General features: G+C 43.2%; 1 protein-coding gene across 2 annotated transcripts in view; it reads right to left on the reverse strand.

Moving 5' to 3' along the window:
- The window catches only part of Atg4c (autophagy related 4C cysteine peptidase), a 67,215-nt gene that overhangs the window by 22,301 nt on the left and 23,402 nt on the right, over positions 1-21,512 (reverse strand). For both annotated transcript variants that reach the window (XM_041652057.1, XM_041652056.1), the window contains exons 3-9: positions 20,402-20,485; positions 17,771-18,004; positions 14,471-14,801; positions 12,958-13,028; positions 12,251-12,387; positions 1,777-1,855; positions 1,046-1,122 (exon numbers count right to left, since the gene is read on the reverse strand). In XM_041652057.1, coding sequence (XP_041507991.1) covers positions 1,046-1,122; positions 1,777-1,855; positions 12,251-12,387; positions 12,958-13,028; positions 14,471-14,801; positions 17,771-18,004; positions 20,402-20,485 — 1,013 coding nt within the window. The remainder of the gene's footprint in view (positions 1-1,045; positions 1,123-1,776; positions 1,856-12,250; positions 12,388-12,957; positions 13,029-14,470; positions 14,802-17,770; positions 18,005-20,401; positions 20,486-21,512) is intronic.

Raw genomic sequence — 21,512 nt, forward strand, 5'->3', positions numbered from 1 at the left:
AGAGGCTTTATGATGTGGGATTCCCCTCTGTACGCTGTGAATAGGTTTTATCACCACTGGCTAATAATAAAGGCTCTGCTTTGGCCTATGGCAGGGCGGAATATAGGCACGGTCTCTGCAGCTTTAGAGATTTAGGCCAGTGGTAGAGCTCTCGCCTAGCAAGGGTGAGGCCCTAGCCATCTTAAGCCCAGCTGCCCAGCAGACCTCTTTCTGCTGTTCACACACAGCGTCCTGTGAAGGGGGGAACACAGCTGAGGCATTAACTTACAAAAGAGGCTAGGTCACTTGAAAACACATTTTTCTAATCCACACTTTAATCTTGCAGTTTGTTTTCATATCTACACCTCTTTGAAAACTCTTAGGCATTAATATTAATATTAGCTCAAAAGGTATTTCTAAAACACAGCGTTTAGCACACTTCCCACTGACCCTTCCTTTACTATTGGTGCTCTTGCCATCCGTGATCAAACCGTTCTAATCCATAAAAGCATCAATTAAGAAAAGCCAAGTAAGATGATATAATAGTTATCTGTCTCACTTAGGAACTCAAATGTTTCTGACTTAAAATATTGGATGACAAAATGACCACCTATAGGGAAAGCAGAATCTATGAAAACGGGCTTCAGCGATGGCTAGGAATCCAAACGAGCCCCTGAAAATCTAAGCAGGATGGAGGCTCACGGAGCCAGTCGGCTGTCCTCTGGGAAACTGTCCTTTTGCCCCCCACTCCAGGACAGACCTAACACTATGAATTCTTCTGCTTATACACTACTTAGTTATCTGGCTACAAAAACTACTCAGAGATTCGGGCGTTCGTTTCAGTACAATCAAGGGATCTAACAAGTTGGAGATGGACATAAGTGAAGATGGCAAACCATAAATTAAAATTCAGCTGCCAAGCACTGAGCTTTTGACCGAAGCTGACGGGTTTTATAAGCTGGCAATGTGACTGTGATTCTAGAAAAGCTCGGCCATCTCACACACCCCTAAAGATGAGCCCGCTTCACACGGGAAGGAAACAATACCGACTCTCCATGTACAGTACCTCGAGAGGGAAATCCTTTATGCTGACATCTACAAAAGGCTGGCAGTAATGAGGATCCATGTAAATCAAACTGTCATCTACAAGGACAAAACAGAAGACAAGTAATTCACAAAACACCTTATTATGACACTGCTTACAATCCAATTTCTATGTAGAGCAGCTGAAAAAAGTCGAGGTGTAACAGCCTGCCAGCCTGCCACTCTCTGACAGAAACGCGGGGCTGCGCAGCATAGATTAACTTTGCATAATCAAATATGCTTGTATAAGCAGAATTTTATAAAGCGATGAGACTGTCATTTAATTTTTGGTGATAAAATTACTTTCACAAACACACAATTATATTCTACAGTTTGCATATGAAAAATGCATTGCCGTCTTTGTTCTGACAGCAAGAACATATTGCTTGTCATTTCATCACCAGCGAGCACCACTAAAGAAACGGCAAAAGGTAAATATGTAAATAGCAACCGCCAGAACGTGGCAGCGGTGTTTTCTGGAATTCGGGGAGACCAATAAATTAGGCTTTGTTTATGCAGTACCAGAAATTAACCACACATCTTAGGAATCCAATTACGGCGTGGATCAAACGACAAGGCAGCAGCTGAGGAAGGACTGACAGCCATAGGAGGTCCCCACTGGGTTCTGTTAACCATCACGTTTCCAAACGATCTCGTATTAACTTTCCACTCTTAAAAGAAAACAATAAAGAAACATCATACTTAGCCACTAACCTTGAAATCCAGCAAAGTAATACGACTGTTTAGGTTTGCCGCCAATAATACCTACACAGTATTCAAGGCTTAACACACCCTGTCAGAGGAAATGAAGAGATTTAGGTCAGGTGGGAAGCGTTGACAGTCGGAAGCAGCCGAGTCTGTACTGCCCATGTTAGAAGCACCCCAACTTCTCCCCAACAGTTACTACTTTTTTACATTTGCTCTGTGTCCTGGAGTCCTTGTCTTCCAAAACTGGCTCCCCTTTCCTTTAAACCACTCAGCATTAATTCAGAGCATGTTGCTCAACAATACAGACAAGCTACAATGTGCCACAGGGAAAATAAATAACATCACAAAGCAAAAATGTCCTGCCAAAGTGAGCTACTAGTTCTTCTCTTAGGAAGAGCATTCTCTTCGATCTAGACCTGTGGTTCCCAACTTGTGGGCTGAGACCCCTTGGGAATCAAACGACTCTTTCACCTTCACCTAAGACCATCCTGGGGGGGAGTGGGAGGGAAATGGGAGGAGGGGAGGAGGTGGAAATTTTTAATTAATAAATAAATAAAGACCATCCTGCATATCAGATATTTACATTACGGTTCATAGCTCTAGCAAAATTGCAGTTATGAAGTAGCAACGAAAATAATTTTATGGTTGGGGTCACCACATGTGGAACTTTATTAAAGGGTCTCAGCCCCCATGTTCACAGTGTACAGCTCACGACTGTTTACTACAATGCAAAAGCTGTTCACGTTCATCGGAAACCACACCTGGAGGTGAATGCAGCGGCAGATGTACACAATCCTAGTAGTCAAGAGGCTGAGGCAGGATTACCAGTTCAAAGCTAGCCTGGGCTACAGTGCAAAACTTTAGTCACAAGCAACAAAAACAAACAAACAAACAAAAAACACAATTTGGATCTTGAATTTTGATCTTTTCTGAGCTAATAATATAAAAACGCAGTATTGTCTTCTGAGGTGAAGTAGTAGCAGGGAGTGACCCGCAGCTTCCCATCAGCCAACCATGAAGGTAAACAACGGACAGTCTACAGCTGTGAGGCTCTTTCTTCTGAGAGTGCCACAGCCTTGCAGACCAGCTGCGGTCACTCGAATGCCACCCTCACAAGCTCCTCTTCACACTCCCTATCAGAAGGCAGAGGGAAGGGCAGCAGACTCTAACTGGAGATTCCAGCTGTTTTTCCTTCCTGTCCCCTCGGGACCCATGTCCTAGCTGTGAGTGCGCAGGTGGAAAGCTGGCTAGAAGTGGACTCTGGTGGCACAGATTTGTAAGTCACCGTGCAGTGCACACGAGGGTAAGGATCTGCGATGACTAAGCTGCCCAACTCACAATGCTCCTGTAAGGAACCCAAGTACTCTCAACCCTTCACCAACCGCACTTCAAATGGAATTGTTTCTTTGGTCTGCCGGTGTCTACTGCACATGTCCCCAAGAAAGTACGCAATGTTGCTAAAGCTATAATGCCTGACAGGTATTTAGGCTTGGGGTCATGCCATGACATCCAGAGTGAGGAAGACCTGGAAACTCAGGGGCCACTCAGCCACTGCCTCATTGGGAAGGAGCAAGCAGCCAGGAGGCCAGGGCCATGCTTGGAGGCATGTATCCCCACGGGGCCAGCTTCCACAAGCACCATCCCGAGGACTCTGGGAGAGCTGGGATGAGGCATTACCACTTAAAGAGGAGCCAGCACTGCTGCCTAACTGTCACCCTGGATAAACTGCAGATACTGGTCAGCGAGCAGACAAGGGTCAACACTGCAAAGAACAAGACAGAGCTGTGCCCGTCGTTCCTGTGTGTGGTGGGGCTAATACAGAGGTCTGGGGAAGGAAAGGCTCCCTGGGCAGCCTGTCCTCACGAAGGTCAAAAAAATAAATAAAAGCAGAGAATCAAGGAGGCTAGGGGGTTGGAGGTGCCTGTGTCCTGGCACATCTCCCTGGTGTTCTGAGTGTAGGCGCTTTGGTGGAATTTCTCATTGCTATACACTCTTGTCTGTAAGTTGGGGACAACCTGCCTAACGGGTCCTGGGAAGATGTGAGGAGTAGACCCTGCTGCCAACAGTCACGGTATGTGGTAGGTAGACATATCCATCTCTCACAATCTCAAACACTTCAGAATGTGTGTATACACAAAGTGGATTAGCTTCCACAAAGCAATTGCAGATTCATAGGCCCCTATATGTATGCATGAATCTTGATATTCAAAGCATTAATGATAACGCTTTTAGTGCAGAATGTATCTCATAGAGAAAATAAATCCTGAAGACCAGGAAAAAAAATTAAAGCGTATTTTGAAGCAACAATAACTTGCAAAGGTTTCGCCAGAACGTTGAGACTGTAGACTAAGGAGCACCTGTTGGAATAATTAATCCCAATTGTTATCCTGATTGGGATTTGTTTGTCATTTTGGTTTTTTTGTTTTTTGGTCAAGCTTTTCTCAATAGACTGTGACCCAGGATATATAAACCGGATAAACCCTTTCCTCCCCAAGCGGCTCTTGGTCAAGCTGTTTCATCACAGCTACAACAATCCTCAGACAGCTGTCAATCTGACAGAACTTAAATCACCTAGGAGACACAATTCTGGGCATATCTGTGAGGACATCTCCAGAGAGGCTTAACTGACATGGGAAGACAATCCTAAATACGGACAGTACCATTCTATGGGTTGGGGGCCCCAACTGAATAAAGGAAAGATCGCAAGCAAAGCACAAGCGTTCATCTCTCTCCAGGTCCCTGACTGCACTGAGGCAGGTAACCAACACATTTGGGCATGGACACTGTTCTTTTTCCTTTAGCAAGTTAACCAAATCAGAGAATACGTTTTCTAGTATAATCTGTGTCCTTAAAAATAATATGTGGTCACTGGGAAAAAAAGAAAGAAAAAAAAAACAAATGTACACAAACACACACAAAGAATACCCAAAGATCATTTCTAATTTTTTTTCATTTTTGAGACAGTGTCTCACACTGTCCAGGACAACCTCAGCTTACTAAGTAGTTGAGAAGCTGAGAATGACCCTGAACTAACCTCCCACAGGCTGGTATTGCAGGTGTGTGCCACAACATCTAGCTTAGAGCTCGTTATTATTAAAATTTGGGGGAGTATCTTCTTGGCATCTGACAATATTACATATACAAATTTACTAGCACAATTTTATATGTGGCTAAATACTGTATATACTACCTTTTCCTTCTTTTGAATTTTTTTAAATCTATATGTGTATGTGTGTGTGCGAGAGAGAGAGAGAGAGACAGAGAGAGAGAGAGAGAGAGAGAGAGAGAGAGAGTTTATAGATACTATATGGATGTAGGCACCTACAAAAGCCAGAGGGCAATGATTCCCATGTGGCTGAAGTTACAGAGTGTGTGAGCACCTAATGTGGGTGCTGGGAACTGAACCTGGGTCCCCTGCAAGAACAGTAAGTGTTCTTAACCACTGAGCCATCTTCCCAGCCCAATGCTACTTTATCTTTTTGGTGCTCATTTTGCCAGGAACATTTTTTCGTATCAGTAAATACATATATCACTTTGATAACTAATGGTTATGTTTTATGCTCATAAACCCTCAGGAATATTTGAATTGTTCTAAGTTCTTTGTGTTATAAATAACCCCTTTGTTACAATTCGAATGTGTTCATTTCCTCTAAAATCTACATGCTAGAAACTTAATCCACAGCTAAACAACGGTAAAAGTTAAGATCTTTGGGGAACACTTGGATCCTGATGGCTCCACCCTTCTGAATGGATTAATAGTCCTCTAAAATGGGCCTGAGGGAATGGATACCTCTGTCCTGCTTTTCTGCAGAAGACCCTTCAGCAGCAGCTGGTCCCTGACCCTGAATGAGGTATCCAGAATATAAGAGAATGGATCTCTGTTCTTTATGAATCATCCAATCTCAAGTGTTTCACTGCAGGAGCACAACGCAGACTAAACCAGCCTCCGAAGAACAAGCTCGTGGGGCTGGAGAGAGGGCTCAGCAGTTAAGGGCTGGAGAGAAGGCTCAGTGGTTAAGGGCTGGAGAACGGGCTCGGCGGTTAAGGGCTGGAGAGATGGCTCAATGGTTAAGGGCTGGAGAGAGGGCTCAGTTGTTAAGGGCATTTGCTGCTCTTGCAGAGGATCCAGGTTCAGTTTCCAGCACCCATGTGGTGGCTCACAACTCTCTTTAACTCCAATTCCATGGGTTCTGCCACCCTCCTTGGGCACCACACACACACACACACACACACACACACACAGTGCACACATATACACACTGGCAAAATATTCATACGGATAAAAATAAAAATAATTAAATCTTTAAAAAAGAAAGCCTTAAATAATTACGATCTTGAAAAAAAATATCAGAGGTGGTTTATTAAGAAAAGCAGCAACTGATAAAGAACAAATAAAACAAACATTAAACTCTTTGCTAACCTTAGCTGCCTTGAACCAACTAACAAATACAGATGATGCCTGCCCTATGGAAACAATCATTTAACAGTAATAGGGGCCGGGCGGTGGTGGCGCACGCCTTTAATCCCAGCACTCGGGAGGCAGAAGCAGGTGGATCTCTGTGAGTTCGAGGCCAGCCTGGTCTACAAGAGCTAGTTCCAGGACAGGAACCAAAAGCTACGAAGAAACCCTGTCTTGAAAATCCAAAAAAAAAAAAAAAACAGTAATAGGGTTTCTTAACAGTAAGGTTTCTGTTCCGTTCTCTTTAAATAAAAACTCAGCTTCACAAGGCAACCCAGTCAGCGGAATGAAATGTGTATGTCCTGTGGACAAATGAGGAAGTGAAAGTCCCAAGTCTCCCCCAGCTGAGAAAAGAAAGAGACCTATGTATACCCCAAGAGTGTGGCCACGGAAAGGAGACTCAGTTCGGGCGTCTGTATTTCCTCTGCTTCAGACTGGACCCCACAATACACACCTAGGCCTGGGGGCTGGAACGCCACAACGTGCGAAAAAGGGGCTGCATCTTTAGAAACTTTAAACACTTCTCAGTTCCTCAGAGTGCTTCTCCGCGTTTGCTAGTGTGAGGAATTACCAAGTTGTATCCACAAAGCAATCGATAAAACTGAAGCTAATCCACTGAAAAGCGAAGTCCTAATGCGTCTCGTGGAAGGAAGAACTTTGAGTTCTCCTCATTTCAGCTCCCTACAGAAATAAAACTGAGTGAGCTTCCTGTGGTGAGGAACTTTAAGGCACACAGCAAACATCTTTCTCAGGAATGCGCTAAGACTCTGGGTCAGTGCTACCTCTAAGACACTGTGGGAGGACCTGGAACAATACATTGAAAACACATAGCTATATGCTGCATGTTAGACTAGACTGTACTTTGGTTTGGGGGAGAGGTAGAACTGCTAACCACATATACAAAAAGAGGAGTAGAGAAGATAGAGAGAGAAGGAGGGGGGTCCAATAGCGGCCTTTCTCAGGGGGCTTTAGGACATGCTGACCCTTCACTTTCAGGTGGGGAGACCTTTATCAGCCCCCCTCTGGCTGAGTATAACACCTGTCATAAAATTCTCACACAACCACTTCAGGTATTTTTATCTGATAATGTTTCAACCCTCAAAAGGGCTCTCATTTTAGGGGACTACAATGTAAACCCAACTAGCATACACATTCAAGGAAACACTATGGTTCGAAACTCTTTATTGGGGGATTTTACAGCAACAAAATGACGGTCTTCTCTCCAGTTCAATATTTGAACTTGAACATACCACTTGATTTCCCTGGGCCCTTTCCGGTTTACAAAGACAAAGTGCCTGCCTGCTGTGAGGGCAAAGGAGATGGATTACACCAGAAAGGACAACACAAATGAGTTGGCAAATACTGGTCACAGGACTCCCACTTGCCGGGTACCGAGGAGATCACAGAAAGAAAGAGCTCAACTACTGGTGTTCCACCCGTTCAGACTCCAGGGCATCGGGCAGTGACGTGTGCCATCAGCACTATCAACAGCAGAGCCCTCTGCCAGATGAAACACACCTGGAAGGCCCTGGCAGCTTCTTCCACCAAGAAAAGGTTTTGGCTCAAGGAGCCGGTATCGTTTGAATGTGAACTGTCCTCACAGGCTCAAATGTTTAAACGCTTGGTTCTCAGCCAGTTTGTTAGGGAAAGCACTGGAAGCTTTGGGAAGGGGGAGTGGCTGCTAGAAGTGGGGAACCTAGCCACAGGCCTCTGAGGGTTATAGCCTGGCCTCATTTCCATTTTGAACAGCCTGTTTCCTGATCCTCCAAGATGCAAAAAGGCCTCCTCATGCCCCTACCACAATGGGCCAGCAGCGAATCGCAACACCGTGCCTTCCTTGCCTTAACCTCCCAACCAGGGGCACCCAACCTGTTGACTTCTCAGGACCACACAGGTGAAGAGCAGTCACAGCTCATGCATTCACTACACAAACACTAACAATAGCTGGTGAGCAAGAGAAGGCATGCATGTGACTTTCACACCGTCTGCCCGCAGGTGCACACAGGTCCTCACGCTACAACCCCGAGTGTGTAGCACTCCACTGGGATGGTCTCTATGAATCACTGAGCAGCTGCGAAGTGTGCAGTTGTGGGTCAAGAAAATGAACACACCAAAGCAATACGACTTCATGGATTTTCTAAAATACATTTATATATAGAAAGAAGAGGTGGCAACATAAACTTGCAGGGTCCTTGGTGTTGTGTTTGTGAAACTAATGTGCAGTAGCTGGTGGCCGGAGGTAATGGCGCTTCTCTGTGCCTGGCTGGGGGTTTCAGTCCTAGCCTGACTCCAGCTGCTCACAAATGAGCATGATGCAAAAAGCGACAGCAAGGATAAGGTGTGAGGGGAAGCCGGCAATGTTTGTCTCTGGAAGACAGAGTCCTCTGCAGGACTTGTCAAGATGCATCGACCTCTTTAAGGTGAATGCGAGGGTGCAGCGCCAGTTGTCCCATCTGGAAATAGGCAGGTAACATATTTATGGCAACTAAAATTGGAAACACGAACATTATTTTCCCAAAACTTCTTGAAATGTGTTTTCAAGTTCTTATGTCACATACTGCTGGGTCTCTCCCGGGTTGTGGTTTGGCTGGTGTGCTGAAATGTGTGATAGTGTCTGAAGAGCCTGAACTTGATTGAACTGCCACATTTTTTTTTTATGGTTGTTGTTTTATATTTTTTCAAGGCAAGGTTTCTCTGTGGCTTGGGCTTAATGTGGGATTCCCCTCTGTATGCTATGAATACCATTGGTTAATAAAGAAACTGTCTTGGGCCTGTGCAGGGAGTAGAGGTAGGCGGAAAAAACTAAGCTGAATGCTGGGAGACAGAAGGTGGAGTCAGAGAGAAGCCATGGAGACGCTGGAGATAGACGCCAGTTGGAATCTTGCCTGTAAGCCACAGCCACGTGGCAATATATGGATTAATAGAAATGGGTTAGATTAATATGTAAGAGTTAGTCAATAAGAAGCTAGAGCTAATGGGCCAAGCAGTGATTTAAATAATACAGTTATTGTGTGATTATTTCGGGGCTAAGTGGCCTTCTTCCAACATGGGCTTCCTGGAACTTGCTTTGTAGACCAGGCTGGCCTCGAACTCATGGAGATTTGCCTGCCTCTGCCTCCTGAGTGCTGGGATTAAAGGTGTGTGCCACCACTGCCCAGTGAACTACTACAATTTTAGTTGCACTTAAAATGAGATGATGTGAAACACTGTGTTGATAAACTTGAAGACACATGTTTAATGATTTAAAGGATTGGTTAAATCCACTAAAAAAAGAATAATGCTACATCTGTAAGCCAGTTTTCACTGTCAACTTTAGATACAAATTTTGGTTTTGATATCAGAAAGGAGTTGATACATGTTGTAAATCATAAAATCTTCTCAACGTCTGACCTTGACTTAGCCTCTTACTTCCAAAAAGGTTACTGATGTAGCCACAGTTAACATTATCATTTTTAAGGAATTCGTGCAACTAGTGAGGATTAAACTTCTTGATCCTTAGTGAAATTCAGTCCTAATGAAGATTTTCATGATGTTATTCAATCTTAATGGTGTGCACACATATTTTCTTGATGTATTGTGTGATACTTCATTCAGCACAAATTCTGGGCAGTGGCGACATCATCTTCTGTGAATTGTACAAACCCCTCTCTTCTACCTACCATTATGAGTACCTCTGATAAAGGCCATAAATACAGCGACAAAGAACAGCTTTGTTTTTTACTGCTTTATAGAAACTTCTTGATTTAGTTGTGCCTTTTAAGGGCACTAAAGAAGCCATGTCTTCAGTGACTTTAATTCATCACCAACACCACTAAAAGCAGCAAGTTAGGATATACCTGCAGCTGAGCTGTTGCCTAGTACCAATGTAAGAAACTTAAAACTAGGGGCTCTTCTCTTCAACCTTCTTTCAGAGAATTTTAACAATTTCTCCACTTTACATGGTTATAGTCAGGCGAGACAAACTGACTTTAGAAATACCCCTTTTCTCAAAGCATAAAATGTTATACCTGCCACACTCTACATGCCTCACTTAATAAACTAGCCACCAGTAAATGGTTTTGATTTTTTGCTATTAAATATGCTGCCACAAAACTAGCTTTTACAATAGCATCTGTCCAAATCGTAACTTTCAGAAACAATTTTGTTGAGACCAGTCTTTTGTTCAGCTCCACTATTTTGTCCTTCCGACACAATGCCAATACACATCGGATCTGACAGCATGTATTACATATAATGGCTTTTTAAATTACAGTCTTTGGAAACTTACACCAATTCCTTACAAGCTAGGCAGGCTCCCTTACTATTTACCTCAACAGAAAACTAGCCATCTGGCCGTTTTGCATTGAACCATCTTCCACCAGCCATAATTTTTCTTCTCTGGGGCTTCTCTTCTCCTCCCTCACTCCAGAAGTACATGAGTGTGTGAGTGTGTGTGCATGTGTGTGTGCGTGCACGTGGAAGCCAGAGAATGACAGTATCTTCCTCAGTTGCTCTCCACCCTATTTCTTGAGACAGGGTCTCTAGCTAGACCTTCTACTCACTGGCTGGCCCGGCTGGCCAACAAGCCCTAGAGACCTTATCCTCCTGCCTCTACATCCCCAGCACTGGGATTGGGGAACATGCTACCATGCCCACCTGCTGTGGGCAAGTGGGGCTCAAATCCAGATCCTCATGGGACTTTACCAGCTAAGTCGTCTCCTAGGCCCAGTTCTGCTTTCCTTTGAGACCCTGCATAAGACCCATGCTAGGATTAAAACACAGTAACGCATAAGGGACTACATTTACTTTCACTGTGAGAATTAATGGATAGGAAAGTGGAAAGCGGGGTGGGGTCCTTCTGGATCCCAGCTGCTAATGTAGTGCAATGGGAAGCCAATTGCAAAGCACAGTAGGCAACACAGGAAACACAGCTGAGGTGTGGATGCAACCCTAATAATCAAGTAAGAATACTATCTTCAAAACAGCATTAAACGCCTACCATCTGTGATGGTGGCTAACGCATTATGGGTGATTGCTGTGTTTCACTCTTCGAGCCACCATGAGCACATGTAAGGTCTGGTGCTATAATTGGACTCTCTGTACTTGGAAGATAACACACTGGAAGACACATATGCATACAAGTAGAAGAACATATACATACCTGTTCTGCATTACACTACAACACAGCATCGTCACCACCAAAGTGCACACTATAGTGATAGACCATGCAATATAGTTACCAAAGCAACAAGAAAAGGCACACACACACACACACACACAAGAAAAATCATATAATGTCTTAAGTGAGCTCGCAGTTTTGTGAAGATTAGCATTCATAGCTATCCTGAGCTACATGTCCCCTGCAGGCTAAGGACTGAACGCCTCTGTACTGTGAGTCAAAACAAACTTTACCTTCCCAAAGTTCATTCTGCCAAGTATTTCATCACAGCAAGAAAGAAGGTCACTTTACTAAAGCTGAAAGTATTGTTAAAGCTATAGATAGACTTAACCAGCTACTTCAAAACTAAATGTCTTAGTGCCTAAAACAAGACAATGCATCTAACCATACAGTTTCTTTTGGTTCAAGAAACATAACTATGTGCTGAGGAATCAAACAGAGCTTTAATTGATTCATAAGAAAGGGAAGTTACTTCCGTCTACTTAAACAATTCCTCACCGGCATCATGGTACCACGATAACAAGCGATGAAATACAGTAGTCATTTTAAAGTTTGTTTTAATAGTTAATTTGACATGTTAGCTTCATGAATAACTAAGCAAATATCTTTGAATAAGAAAAGGATACTGGAGGAGCAGCCACATCACAAACCTCAGTTGCACACCGCACCAAGACTCACAGGGTGCCCACTCTGTCACAGAAAGATGCCGTTCTTCAGACTCGTGTGCTGTCCTAAGGCTGAAATTTACAACCCCTGGTGCCAAACTTCACAATGTATAAGTGTAGGATCGTCATGACTTACTCGTGGAGGAGAGTTTTTATGTTAAGTACTACTGCTGTCTTGAAAACAAAAGCACTTCTTACCTTCACAAACTCCAGATAGTCAGTGTTGGTTCTTTCTCCACCAAGTCTAACAGGAACTAAGATAATAACAGCCTTGTCCCTGGCGTCCCCAGAGGTCACAGAGTCGGTCTGCTTATCAATTACATCAGAATTGTAAACTGGGAGAAACATAATGAACATGTATGTATTACACATTATAAAAGCAGCTGTCAACACTCTTACTCTGGCCCCCCTCCTCCACTGGTTGGTCATCTGGTGTCTGGTACCACTACCAAAGGACCAACAAGCTCCAAATGCCAAGTACATGGCCCCTAGAAATTCAATAGTAACAAAACACAAATATTGAAGTATTGATCTCCCTGAACATATGCTCTATCAGGAAGACTAACAATAAAAAGGAAAAGCGTAAGTCAGAAAGTGTTTGACTTGATTAGATGCCAAATACAGGCCAGTGGGATGGCTAAGCAAGAAGGTGCTTTGAGCCGGGCGGTGGTGGCGCACGCCTTTAATTCCAGCACTCAGGAGGCAGAGGCAGGCGGATCTCTGTGAGTTCGAGGCCAGCCTGGTCTACAAGAGCTAGAAACAGAACAGGTCCCAAAGTTACAGAGAAACCCTATCTCAAAAACAAAGAAAAAGCCATACAATATAAACCAGGAAGAGATGAGCAATGCACACACGAAGGGTGTGAGCCAACACAACACACGGCTAGAATTCCACATACTCCATACCTGTGCAGTCCTGAGCAACATAAATAGTTAGTCCTTGTAAGTCAGGGTGTCTTGCTTCTTCTACTGCTTTTCTAGAAAAATGATAAACATCCTTAAAATTCTAGTCAAAATTTCCTGATGGCACCTAAGGATTTAGTTTAAAAAGAAAAACAATCCATTGCTTCCCAGCCCTTCCTATGTGACCTGTATGTCTGCTGTCCAAGTTATCATCTGAATGGGGCCAGAAACCGGCTGCGTTTTCCAAGGCGAACATCACACTAGACACTCTAAATGAAGTTACAAACCATGCCTTCAGAACCTGTGCTATGAAACGTATCTCCCAGCCATATACAGACTTCCTTCTTCATCAGCTCCCTGGCTACCCAAGGCTTTCTAAGCAGGGAGTCACATGTACTCAAGGTTTGCTTCACGGTCAGACATTCAGTACAAAGAACGCATATTGCACTGGTCTCCAACTACAACTATCCACGTTTTTTTTTCTTTTTTTTCTTCTTCTTCTTTCTTCAAGCAACAGCTTGGCTTCCTCACACCAATCAGAACTCAGCTGAGGGGCTAGGATGTAGTTCGGTGTTAGAGAGCTGGCACAGTGTCCTGAGGTCCTGAGTTTCATACCCAGTGCCACAGGGCAGGGAAGGAAGAAGAAAAAATTCATTTGATCTGAGCAAATGAATTTCCTAATTTAAAGTGTCAGAATTCTGTAAGCAAAACTGCAAACTGGGAAGCCCCTGTGGGCAAGAGTGTTCTCAATGGCAGGTGCTGTGACGAAACCCCAACATCTGCAAAGAGGACTCACACAGATGTGGCAAGTAAAATATTTTATTTGCCTATCTCCTTACTTCTGCATAACCTTAAATGTTCCACTATGTAGGCTCCTGTATACTAGTGAAGAAGAAACACCAGATAACGATGGCCAAACTCAACCTGTAGCCTGGATTTTTAGACTATAAGCTAAGAACGGTTTTGACAATTTCAAATATAGAAAGAGAAAGAAGAATGGAAAACGGAAGCCACAGGGCCTGCAAAGCCCCAGATATTTGCCATCTGCCACTGGAGGAAGGACACACAGAGCCTGGGGACCTCTTAGAGGCTGGAGACAATGTGCTCTCCTAAGTGTCGGCTTCGCTGCTTACCACTCATATGACTCTGAAATGTGCATGGAAATGTTGAAATAATAATTTTAGCTCTAGACATCTCACTAGCCATCAATAAACGTTACAATATAATAATAATAATAATAATACAGCCTCCAGGTTGAAAGAGCTGGTAGCTTTTAGAACATGCATTGAATAATCTCATGAGAACCTAGGTAGAACGAGATCCTGTATATCGGCATCTAAAAGCAAGAAAAGAAAACTCTGTCCATAGTAAATGTAACTGTAGTCCCATGTCTTGACTCCCCATTAGCAAAGGACAGCAGAGGGTTCTCATGCAGCTGGTCTTTAAGGGCTTCAGCTGTCTGCACTCACTGTCAAAGCTGGTATTTCTAAGACAGAAGGGATAGAAACAACGATACCTTAAAATGTGAGCAACCACGGCTGGCCCGTACCAATCTCCAGCCTTTTTCCCAGACTTCTTGCCGAACTCTATGAGTCGATGTAAGCCAAAGACAGACACAGGGGAGTCTCCAAACCAAGAAACAATTTTCCTGTGACAAATCTCGTTCTGCGCTGCAAGGTCGTCAGGATGCTTCCTGATCGTTTCCTTCAGAGAAACTGCTGGAGTTCTGAGCTCCCTTTCCCCTGAAAGCGAGGCTTCAAGTGATGCGGTAAACTTTTTGACGGTGTTGGAAGTCCACGAGTCAGAGTCTGAGTTCTCAATATGCAGTGCGTCAGGCCAGGTCCAAGCTATAGCATCAAAAACATACACATGCACATGTATAACAACACGCACAACACATACTCCTAAATATACACATGCACACATATAACAACACGCACAACACATACTCCTAAATAGGCAAGAATGGAAATATAACCTGTTCACTGCATATAGTGTATGTATATGAACACTTGGTAAAAGTTGCCTTGAAAGAGGAAAAAAAGTATGTCAGACACAAAGGTGCACACCTTTAATCACAGTACTTAGGAGGCTAAGAAAAACTGACCTCTGTAAGTTCAAGGCCAGCATGATATACACAGTGAGATCCTGTTTCAAAAAAAGAAAGAAAAGAAGAAAGAAGGGAGGGAGGGAGGAAAGGGGGTAGGGGGAAGGAACGGAGGAAAAAGAAGAAAGAAAGGAAGGGAGGGAGGGAGGGAGGGAGGGAGGGAGGGAGGGAGGGTAAAGGAAGGGAAGGGAAGGGAAAGGAAAGAAAAAGAAGAGAAAAGAAAAGAAAAGAAAAGCATGGTAACTCCAGGACTTGCTAGGCTGAGGCAGGACAACTTGGGCATTTGAAGCCAGCCTCGCCTACACAGGGAGAACCTGCTTTGAGAAAAAACAGGAACAGTGAGATGGAGGTAGAGCTTTGTGTTTGCCTAACATGCTCAAAGTCCTGGAATTCATCCCCAGTACTGAAGAAAAAATAAAAAGACAGCAGGAAAAAAAAGAGGAAGGAGGAAGAAAAGAGAAAGAATGGGAAGGGTGAGCCAGGCGATGGTGGCGCACGCCTTTAATCCCAGCACTTGGGAGGCAGAGGTAGACGGATCTCTGTGAGTTCGAGACCAGCCTGGTCTAGAGCGCTAGTTCCAGGACAGGCTCCAAAGCCACAGAGAAACCCTGTCTCGAAAAACCAAAAAAAAAAAAAAAGAATGGGAAGGGTGGTGGCAGCAGTGCTCGGGAGGCCCAGGCGCAGCATGGCAGGAAGGCATTCTGGACCAGACTGAGCCAAACAGCAAGACATGCTTATGAAACAAAAGAATAAGCATATGAGCGACAAGAATATGGTGACGTCGATGATATATTTGAACGACTCTGTAACGTCTAAATGTTCTAAACTGGGGACACACTACATGTAATTAAGGGAAAGCCACAAAAAAGAAAGGCTGAAAACGGAGAGCTGCTGAACTCAGGTACAAACGGGCACTCTTTCAATAACAAAGAAACCTGTACTCCACCGACACAGGTCTAGACTGGGCTTCTCAAAGGTACAAGAAAAAAGAAAACACTTATTAACTTTTATAGTACTCTGAGTAGTTATCTTAAGACAGGAGATTAGTTTTGATTACCTGTTTTAAAGAAGAGGAGGAGGCAGAAGAGGAGGAGGAAGAGGAGGAAGAGAAGGATGAGGAAGAGGAAGAAGAGGAGGAGGGAGAGGGGGAGGAGGAGGGAGAGGAGGAGGAGGAGCAGGAGGAGGAGGAAGAGAAAGAGGAAGAGGAAGAAAAAAAGAAGAGAAGGAGAAGACGATTGAAATTTTTACTTTTCTTTAAAATATTTCCCTGGTCCCTTCCTTCAGAACACCATGATGCTTTGTTACAGAATAGCTTCAGTTAGAGAATAATAGTTTTCTAGTAAATTAAAAGTTAATGAATAAATCCAGGAAAGCTATAAGATCTAAACACAGCAAATATCACCATTATTTTACTGTTTTTAATAATGCAGCAATCTTCAAACGTTAAACATTATTTGTAAATTAACGAAACAGATCATTTTGAATCTAGATTAAGTCACAAGTTCAAAGATATGTTCAGGAACAAACATTCCCATCCCTGCTCATGAGTACACAGGACCACAAACAAATAGGCCCCTAAAACTGGTCTGAACTGAGTCTTACTTAGCTGTGTTTAGGGCACACTTCTGGCACATGACCAGGACCCTGAGTTCAATCTCCAACATACAAACATTTTAAAAATTTAAAAAAAAAAAAAAAAGGGCTGGAGAGATGGCTCAGAGGATAAGAGCACTTCCAGAGGTCCTGAGTTCAATTCCCAGCAACCACATGGTGGCTCACAACCATCTGTATTGAGATCTGGCACCCTCCTCTGGCGTGCGGGCAGAATGTTGTATACATAATAAATAAATAAATCTAAAAAAAAATTTTAAAAAAAAAAATTAAAAAAAAATTCCTCGTATCTGTCACACTACTCATTAACTTTTTTGCTAAGTGACATCAATCATCTACAGAAGAGTTAATAGCACAGGGATATTGTCTAACAATTTAAAGAAATCCGATATTTAATAGTGTCTAGAGATAAGAACCTAACGTGGTAAAAACAAAACCCTCTTACAAATATATACATTATTTGAAAAAAAACTGATAGGAAAAATGACACTAGAAAGTAAATACAAGTAAGCTGTCAATGGCAAAGAATATCAATGAGATTTCTGAGGGTTGAAAAGTCTAAGCACAGGGGCTGGAGGACGGATCAGCAGCCAAGAGTGTTGCTGCTCCTGCAGAGGACAAAGGTTCTGTCCCCAGCACCTATGCCGGACAGCTCATAAGCGCCTGTAACCCCAGCTCCAGAGGATCTGCCATCTTCTTCTGGCCTCCACACATTTATTTATTTTAATAGATCGTTTTAAAGCTCTAAACATAATGTTCTTATTAAGAGTATACCTAAATTTTTAATATAAAGAATTATGGCCAGGTATGGTGGCACATGCTCAACACTTGAGAGACAGAGGCAGGTGGATCTCTGTGAATCCAAGGTCAGCCTACTCTTCACATTGGATTCCAGGTCAGTTAGGGCTAAACAGTGAGATGGCCATGATGTATGCACGGTTCTGAAAGGAGAGTCAGGAGCATGTGTGTAAGATGGTCAGCTCAGCTCAATCCAAATACAGAAGGCAGATCAGCTCTTAGGATTAACCTCAGCATGTTCTACACAAGCTGTTGATCACAGTCAGGACAGCAGCAGCCGGAAATAGAGACTTGGTTTACCTCTACCGAGAAAGTGTAGTATGAGCCCTTGAGCCAAGAGCATCTGGCCAGTCCTCAGCGTACAGCCCCAGCCACAGTCTGTCGTCAAGGCTGAGGCTTCTATTTGAGGAAATTCTTCCCTGTAGGTCAGCCAAATTCTAGAAATGAAATCCTTACGAAATTCCTCCACATTTCCTGCAATCACATGCTCTTCAATGGTACATCCTGATCTTGGAGGCAACATCTTGTCTTCATCTACAGAATTTTTAAAAACGCAAGTTATATAGTATAAAGACAGTTAAAGAAGCAAGTATAATGGTAATATCGTCAGTTTTGTTATAAATCACAGAACAACCTTTCTGATCTTTTTTGTTCATTTAAAAGGAATACAAGCTTTTCACTGTCTAATCAAATGAGAATGAACCCTGAGGTGTTTGTGCGCTGCGGGAAAGCAATCCAAGGATTAACAGCAATGCTGCTCCTAACAGTGACCATCTGACACCCTCGTAAAACCACTCTTGGATGAGAGGGCAATGTAAAATATCTTTCTTTTTACCTCCGATGGCCCAAGACACACATATTACAGCTCTGGGAAATGTGACTTAAAAATAACAAGTCATGACTTGATGGAGGAAGGTCATTGGCTAATAAAGAAACTGCCTTGGCCCATTTTATTGGTTAGAACATAGGTGGGTGGAGTAAACAGAACAGAATGCTGGGAGGAAGAGGAAGTGAGCTCAGAGAGGCCATGCTCCCCTCTCCCGGGCAGACACGATGAAGCAAGCCGCCAGGTCAGACATGCTGAATCTTTCCCGGTAAGACCGGTGCTACACAGTTTATTAGAGATGGGTTGATCGGGATATCAGAATTAGCCAGTAAGGGCTAGAGCTAATGGGCTCTAGTGTTTAAATGGGCTCAGTGTTTAAATGAATACAATTTGTGTGTTGTTATTTCGGGGCATAAGCTAGCAGGCGGCCGGGGTGCTGGGGACGCAGCCCCGCCGCTCCTATTACTACAATGACTTGTCAATATGCAAAAAATATGTACAGTCATATGACTTAATACTTGAAAAGTGTGCATTGTATTGACATGAATATTTATACTCAAATTATAAAGTCAAAACCAATAAGCTATGGAGTAAGAATATAAAAGTTCTTAAAACACAAATGTCCTCTTAGGTTCACATATAATTTTTCAGATTTCTTGCCACCCACACGTATCATTTTAAAGGTCTTGACAGACTGATTACCTCTAGCACAATTACTATGAAAAAGCCATTGTTTGCCCAATACTTTACAAAACTCTATACTTGAAATGAGCTGACATCAACCTTACCTTTTACCTGCAGCTGGAGACCCTGCTTAGCATTAGTAGATTCTGATAGGTATTAGTGCTGGCTGGCTTGGATGTGTACAAGCTACACCTCTCAATTCCAAATTCAACATCCAAAGTAGGATGTTAAAGACTGAGAGTTTCACAATGCACTCTCTCTTCCTGCACCCATCCCTTGCCTTCAGTTCACTGTAAAAAATTCCCATCGCTTTAACGTCATACATATTCCGCAGATGATAATAAACAATGAATGCCAGGCCTCTGTTGACATGATTCTCTCTCAGTATTATATAGAACTTGAAGTTAGTTACAAATAAAAGTGCCTGGAAATTAAACATGGCACTACAGTATGTCTAAATATGCCACTTTTGACATTCAGATTTGTTTTAAATGTGACGCAATAGTTCCTGATTCTCATGTCTCATCCTACAAACACAGAGCTCCAATCTCCTCTCAAGAAGTAACTCATTCTTCACCTTCTTCAGACCGGGTCAACACTAAATACTACGGAGAAACATCAGCACTAAATAGCCCCAAGAGCTTGAAGAAGGGGAAATGCTTCAAAAACCACACAATAAAAGGTGGGGGAAGGAAGCAAACAAATTGAATAAAATAGTTAATAATACTGGAGGTCTGATCGAACTGATTACACAATGCTAAGAAATACAAGAGCTACAAAACCTACATAAATAGATGGAGACTGAAGGATACACCAGAGGGTCACTCCACTGCAACACAATTTAAGAAGAAAGCACAGGGGAATTACGCATGAGGGGAAAGTCTAGAGGGGGAAGAGGAAAAAACAAGAGCAGGGAATGGGATATATGCGCCATGAAAGCAGTAGGGAGAATGAAGCCCACCCACAAGAGGGGGAAATGAAGGAGGTGGAAAGGCAAGCAGGGAAGAAAGTTCTGGAAGGAGGCGGCACCAACAAGGCCTGATTGATTCATGTGAATTTCAGTATCGTAGAGAGGTGGGATGTGACTAGTGGACAGACCCTTGGGGACGTCATCGAGGTGACCATTTCTTTTCTTTATTATCACACGCTAAAGTTACCACAGAACTTAACAAAGAATACAAGCACATCAACACAAGTGATGTTTAGTACTTAAAGAATCAAAGTCCAAAATATGAGGGTTGCAGTGAGAAGATGCTGTGCTCCTTATCCTCAAGGGATGCACAAGGACCACACCATACAGTAACACATTACGTCATACAAAAGGGTAGGTGGTTAACAGGTCAAATCAGTTTAATCCGGAAATTTAGCAATGAATTTCTTCAAAGATTTTTTTTTTAGTGCTTTACATGTTTATCACTTACCTTCATATTTAAAATGATAACACTTTCCAAGTAATAAAACAGGTGAATTTCTACTAAAATACGTCTTTGTTTTCAATACCCAACCTGCATGGAGAGAAAGAAGGCTCTGGCGTTAAGGTTTCAAGGAAACAACCCTACAGTGTTTCTTTCCTCCTAATTGACTTCAAGTCATGGTTATACTATGAATATACATTTTTAGAAGTTACAAGTATTTAAGACAATGAACTAACATTAGAGGCTATTTTTTCTAGTTTTAATAAATTGTGGTTTCTTTTAACCAAAATCTACCACTTAAGAAACACAGAAGACAAAGAAAAGGATCCCAGTGCTCCTCTGGTACAAACTGAAAAGGTGGGAACTCCGGTTTCCCTCACATGGCTTCCGTTCCTCAAGTAAGCAAAGATTATCAACTTTTTAAGTTGTCTTCAACCTTAGATACTCTTTAAATATGTATTTATTTGCTTATTTTATGTATGAGTGCTCTATCTGTATATATGCCTTTATGCCAGAAGAGGGCATCAGACCCCTGTGAGATGATTGTGAACCACCATGTGGTTGCTGGAAATCGAACTCAGGATCTCTGGAAGAGCAGCCAGGACTCTAACCTGCTAAGCCATCTCTCCAGGCCCTAGCTCAGATATTTTAAAGGTGTGAAGTACTTGAAAATTCCTGGAGAGAAACTTAAGGAGAGCACAGTAGACTAGCACGCCTGGTGAAACCGCTCTCTGATGTAGCGGTCTAGATGTCCATGAGTGCACAGACATCCTCAGCTGAGCTCAATCTCCTGTCCTAAACTCCACCTGGAGTCACGAACTCTAACTCTCGGGCACTCTCCTCGTCGTCTGTCAGCAGTGGGAGAGGGGTGTCCTCACTGGCATCCACGGTGGCATTAACCACTCTGGATCTCCCGCGGAAAGCAGCGGTCCTCTACAGTACTGAGCACGGCCAAGGCTATGAAACTAAGGGCTGGGCTTGAACACGCCACAGCGGCACGTGCCAGTAACTGCTGGACTCGGGACGCTGAGGCAAGAGAAACAAATTTGAGGCCATCTTGGTCTACACAGAGAGACCCTCTCCAGAAAGAAAGCAGAGGGAATGGTTTTTTAAACAC

Source organism: Microtus oregoni, unplaced genomic scaffold, assembly GCF_018167655.1.
Source record: "Microtus oregoni isolate MIOR12 unplaced genomic scaffold, Mior012 000005F_ref0000423, whole genome shotgun sequence".
Taxonomy (NCBI): domain Eukaryota; kingdom Metazoa; phylum Chordata; class Mammalia; order Rodentia; family Cricetidae; genus Microtus; species Microtus oregoni.